The sequence below is a fragment of the Geotrypetes seraphini genome, chromosome 16 (assembly GCF_902459505.1).
Source record: "Geotrypetes seraphini chromosome 16, aGeoSer1.1, whole genome shotgun sequence".
Taxonomy (NCBI): domain Eukaryota; kingdom Metazoa; phylum Chordata; class Amphibia; order Gymnophiona; family Dermophiidae; genus Geotrypetes; species Geotrypetes seraphini.
Genome location: NC_047099.1, coordinates 15,967,830 through 15,973,829, shown reverse-complemented (window position 1 = coordinate 15,973,829; position 6,000 = coordinate 15,967,830). Strand labels below are relative to the sequence as shown.

At 44.2% G+C, this 6,000-nt stretch overlaps 1 protein-coding gene across 2 annotated transcripts in view; it reads right to left on the bottom strand.

Moving 5' to 3' along the window:
• Nucleotides 1–718: 718 nt before the first annotated feature.
• LOC117349852 (solute carrier family 52, riboflavin transporter, member 3-A-like) overlaps nt 719–6,000 on the bottom strand; it is a 32,169-nt gene continuing 26,887 nt past the window's right edge. For both annotated transcript variants that reach the window (XM_033923477.1, XM_033923478.1), the window contains exons 3-4: nt 2,387–2,510; nt 719–1,560 (exon numbers count right to left, since the gene is read on the bottom strand). In XM_033923477.1, coding sequence (XP_033779368.1) covers nt 1,351–1,560; nt 2,387–2,510 — 334 coding nt within the window. In that variant the 3' untranslated portion in view covers nt 719–1,350. The remainder of the gene's footprint in view (nt 1,561–2,386; nt 2,511–6,000) is intronic.

Genomic DNA, 6,000 nt, shown 5'->3' with positions numbered 1-6,000 from the left:
ACCCAAATATAAATGATAACTAACATTTTCTCTGCGTACAGTGTACTTTGTGCTTTTTTAATTTTGTGGTGTTTGTGAAAAATGGCTGGAAGAAATTACATTACAGTTAGTACTATTATTATGGGGGTGGAGTCACGGGCGGAGCTTGGGTGGGTCTGGGGCCGAGCTTGGGCGGGGGTACTCAATTGGTATTTGTTAGGCTTCGGGGATACTTGACTTGAAAGGTTGAGAAACACTGTTATAGTGTGCCTAAGGAAGTACTGGGGAAAACGTGCAGGCAGGAGTATTGCCTGGGATTGCCTAAGGGCAGGAAGCAGTGGACTCAGGTCCTGGTTATAGAAAGCTGCCTGAGTTAACAAAACAGCAGCAGTCCATAAGTTGGAACTGTTGGAAGAATCTTTTCTGTTTTATTTTGCTGAGCTGGAAAAGACTGAACTGTTTGAATAGTAAATCAGTGTCTTGGATTGTCTGGTATTATTGGCCATGAGATGGTGAAGAGAGACCTGTTTTGATAGTACAGTCAAACCTCGGTTTGCGAGTGTTTTACAAGACGAGCAAAACATTCTCGCAAAACTTGTCTCGCAAACTGAGTGTTGACTCGATTTGCGAGCACCCCCTGATAACCGGCATCGCTCCCCCCCGCTCGAACCAGCACCCCCACCCCTTGTGAACCGGCACCACCTGCCCGAACAACTTGAACGTACCCCCCCCCCCCGGTGCCGCTAGAAGATCTTCCTGCCTCTGCCGGGCCTTGAACATGCATCTGCACATGCTCAAGGCCTTCTCGGCGAGAGGGAGAATTAGAAGGCCTTGAGCATACGCAGATGCATGCGTACTTTAATTTTGGTGCATGGGACTATGTGAACAGAAATAAACTTTTTTGTGTTTGGAATATGATTATAGCTCAGAAGCTGTTTGCATAGAGAATATTGCTACTTCCCTATTGGCACCCTTGGAAGTTGGACTATGCATGTGATGAGGGGACGGCCTTTGCCAGGCTGGCAGCCTTGGACCTCATCATAATGGAAAACCTTTATTTTTTTTCTTTTGAGGGTTTGTCAAATTATATTTATTTAAAAACTCTATAAATTACTACCCTAGTGAGTATTGTAAATTCTATTACTATCCATTGCTTGTTATTTTTAATTTAATAAAAAAAAATTAAAATATCAAGATTCTACCTTTTACCAAACCAACAGAGAAAACAGAAATGCGAATCTTCATCATTCAATTCTATTCACAGAAAATAAATATTATATGAATTGGAAAGATTGATCAGCAGGAGCGGCTCTTAATCCTAGTTCGTGAGCCTGAACTCCTCTGAGCACTTCCCCTTTCCTTGGTTGAATGTCAGAAAGAACATTTTGTGTTGCAATCTGAAGACTTGAAAATGTTGTACACACTGACCACAGGGAACATGGTCAAGGCCCCAACCATAGACCCCAGCTGCACTGTAGCTCCACACCATACAAGGGCGCTGTAGTTCTGGTCACGTAGGATAATTCCAATCATCACCTTGACATAGCTGAGAGTCCCAGTAAAAAGCACCCATGAGATGATCTGGTAATACCAAAATACACACATAAAGAGAAAATACCAGAACTGCTGATGCTGCTTTTGAGCCATGACTGGAAAACAGTACAAAAAGGGTTCTTAGAACAGTAATTTTGCCTTTCTCTTCCAGCTCAATTGGACCTATACTGGAATTCTGACACTATAAATTTTAATTCACAACTACCTGGGATTTTCCCTCTTAGACCTTTCCTCCTATAGTGGCCATGAGGTTGGAAACCATTTACTCTGGATCATGAGCCAGAAATAAACCCATAGGTTAGCACTCTGAATGATAAACATGATCCCTACCTAGGTTTACCATATGGCTCCAGAAAAAAGAGGACTGATTGAGACATCCAGGTTTTACTTTCATTGAAAGCAATGGAAATGAAACCCAGATGTCTCAATCCATCCTCCTTTTTCTGGAGCTATATGGTAACCACAGGGATGTTAACCCTGACCTTGTAACAATCACATGAAGCCCAAACCAGAAGCTGGATATTCAGCATGGTAGAAGCAGTTAGCTTAGCAGAATTTATTTACTTTTTTTAATGGTTTGGATAATTTCCTAAAAGAAAAGTTCATAAGCCATTATTAAGATGGATTTGGGAAAATCCACTGCTTATTCTTAGGATAAGCAGCATACAATTTTGTTTTACTCTATGGGATTTTGCCAGGTACTTGTGACCTGGGTTGGCCACTATTGGAAACAGGATACTGGGCTTGATGGACCTTTGTTCTGTACTAATATTGAAATTCCTATATTCTTAACTCTAACTCTTCCTTGCAGTTTGCTTTTAGCTGACTGAAGAAAAATGAGTAAAGTACTCACAATAAGTGCATCACCCCACTCTGAATGCTGCAGTAAGGGGCATGGGCTCAGGACAGCCATTGCCATGTTATATGTTCCAAAACCTGTGCCAACCAGTGCAAGAAATCCCAGTAACAGAAGAGACCTGTGGGCAAGGAAATAGTTCAAATCAAGCACAAGAGATGCTGTGGGCAGATTATTCAAAATCCTATAGTGAAATTCCAGGTGAATTCTTGCACCTGGATGTTATGTCTGCCTCCATTCACACAATTTATTTATTTATTAATGAATTTATTGTGACAAAATAACCACCTTTAAAAACAAAACTGCCTTTTCTGAAGAAGAGTTTCTCATGGACTGGAGATACTGTGTTTATGTGAGTGTGTGACTGTATTTCTGTGTGTGCGTTTATGTATATAGGAGTATGGAGCTGCAAAAACCCGTGGGGACGGTACAGTTTAGGGGTGAACAACTTATATGTACGACAGAAGAGTGGGACTTGGGTATTGTGACAGGAAAGCTCCTGTCAGTTAAAAAGACTGCTAACCCAGTGCAAAGTACAGCCCTCAAACATGCAATCCCTAAAATAAAGCCTGTACACCCTGCTAAAAGCCCTAGTTTATGACAGAAAGAAATAAAAAAGAAAAGGCAGGTGATGTCACAGCCAGGAATTCAGGCAGGGAGGGCACAGAAACCACAGTCTATCCCCTATTATTCCTTTCCCAGAGCTTAGCTATGGAGAAACATAAGATCAACCCAGAAGGGGATGAAGTTAGCCACCGAGCTCTGCAGTCACATAAGCCTCAAGCAGGAGGACTGCAGGTGGATAAATTATCCTCAGCTGACTCTAAGAGGGGAAGCAGAACGCAGCACACTGAAAGCAGCCCAACAGTCTCTACAAACCACCAGGAATGTATGATTGCCCTAGGCCAACAAGCAGGGGGAAGAATCCAGCAGCCAGCTAGGTACTGTGAATTCCCATGGGAGCCTGAGGGTATAGAGCTAGAGGTTTTTTCAGATGGAGAAGAAACTGGCCAGGAAACATTCCCAAGCACCCAGAGAGGGGGGATGGGAGGTGGAGAGTGAAGCAGGGGAATTTATGGAGACAGAAAATGACTATAGCCCTAGTGACAAGGGGGAGGGGTGCAGTGAGTCTGAAGCAGAGTTAAGTATGCCAGAGGAATGGATGGAAATCTGATTTATAAGTTTCGATCATGTCCCCTCTCAATCTCCTCTGCTCGAGGGAGAAGAGACCCAGTTTCTCTAATTTTTCACTGTATGGCAACTCCTCCAGCCCCTTAACCATCTTAGTCGCTCTTCTCTGGACCCTTTAGAGTAGTACCGTGTCCTTCTTCGCAGTACTCCAGATGCATGCCCGGTACAGCGGCATGATAACCTTCTCCGATCTGTTCGCTCTTTTCGCCACCGCCACACATTGCGTGGACGGCTTCATCGACTTGTCGATCAGAACTCCCAAGTCTCTTTCCTGGGAGGTCTCTCCAAGTACTGCCCCGGACATCCTGTATTCGTGCATGAGATTTTTGTTACTGACATGCATCATTTTACACTTATCCACATTGAACCTCATCTGCCATGTTGATGCCCATTCCTCGAGCCTGATTATGTCATGTTGCAGATCTTAGCAATCCCCCTGCATCTTCACTACTCTGAATAACTTCGTATCGTCCACAAATTTAATCACCTCACTCATCGTACCTATGTCCAGATCGTCTATAAAGATATTGAAGAGCACGGGTCCAAGCATCGAGTCCTGCACCCAACCCCTAAGAAGGGCAATCTGGGATTCTGAGAGATTGAGGAGTCCTATTTTTGATTTTCCTTTTGCTTAGAAAGTGGTGACAAGGACTGTCCAGTCCCTGGACTAGATTTCATACAACAGACACTGGAATTATGTAAAGTGAACTGTGTGACTAGAGACTGTGAAAGGGAATTCTTTTGAGTTGGATTATTTTTCTTTTGCCTTATAATACGTACAATACATTCGTACGGAATTTATCCCCTTTCAATTTTAGAGAGTACCCTCTCGTTCTTCCTACCTTGGAGAGGGTGAACAACCTGTCCTTATCTACTAAGTCTATTCCCTTCAGTACCTTGAATGTTTCGATCATATCCCCTTTCAATCTCCTCTGTTCGAGGGAGAAAGGTCCAGTTTCTCTAATCTTTCACTGTACGGCAACTCATCCAGCCCCTTAACCATCTTAGTCGCTCTTCTCTGGACCCTTTCGAGTAGTTCCATGTCCTTCTTCATGTATGGCGACCAGTGCTGGACGCAGTACTCCAGGTGAGGGCGCACCATGGCCCGGTACAGCAGCATGATAACCTTCTCCGATCTGTTCGTGATACCCTTCTTTATCATTCCTAGCATTCTGTTTGCCCTTTTCGCCGCCGCCACACATTGCATGGACGGCTTCATTGATTTGTCGATCATAACTCCCAAGTCTCTTTCCTGGGAGGTCTCTTCAAGTACCGCCCCGGACATCCTGTATTCGTGCATGAGATTTTTGCTACCTACATGCATCACTTTACACTTATCCACGTTGAACCTCATCTGCCATGTCGATGCCCATTCCTTGAGCATGATTATGTCACGTTGCTGATCTTTGAAATTCCCCTGTATATTCACTACTCTGAATAACTTCGTATCGTCCACAAATTTAATCACCGCACTCGTCGTACCAATGTCCAGATCATTTATAAAGATGTTGAAGAGAATGGGTCCAAGCACCGAGCCCTGCAGCATCCCATTGGTGATGCTCTTCCAGTCCAAATATTGTCTATTTACCCCACTCTCTGTTTCCTATGCTACAGCAAGTTTTTAATCCACATGAGTATTTAACCCTCGATTCCATGGCTCACAATTTTCCGAAGTAGTCATTCATGTGGAACCTTGTCAAACGCCTTTTGAAAATCCAGATATACAATGTCGACCAGGTCGCCCTTGTCTATTGTGACAATTCTGCATCCCAAAGTCTTGTCACAGAGAAATATGGAAGGAATTACAAACTCCAATGCAGAAGGGCTGACCAAGTCAGAGGCCGGGGGTGTAGATCAGCTGACTATCCTATGGACAGTGAAGAAATGGAAGTAGAATAGAAAAGTTGTGACTTCCCGGATACTTGTCCTGAAGCCAGGCAGTAAAGTTGTACCTTGCTGGTTTCCAGGTGCTGTTAAGCAGAAAGCAGCACAGCAGGGTGCCTGGAGAGAAATGTTTCAAGCTGAGGGAAGGAAATTCTCCCCCCTGCAGCTAAAAGGGAGTGGTTTCTTCCCACAGCTTAAACAGAGGCTCTGTAATGAGCTTAAGGGAGCAGGAGGAATGAAGCAGAAAGGAATCAGCAGAGCCCTCGGGACAGGAGCAGTGCAGGCACACGAATCCCAGTATGAGGCTGAACTAGCCTGGAAGCAGCCAGAGCTACTTACAGAAGGGGACTGGGACATGAAGGAGGAACAGGTTGGGAACTCTCCTTTACAATACTGTGTGCCTGAGCTTATGATAATTGATGAAGGCTGTGCTCAGTGTGCGACTCATGCTGAGCCAATGGAGATCACAAAACCAAACAAAACCTCCCAAACCCCAAGAGGTAAAACTAGACAAGGGGGAGAGACAAGAGCAAGAA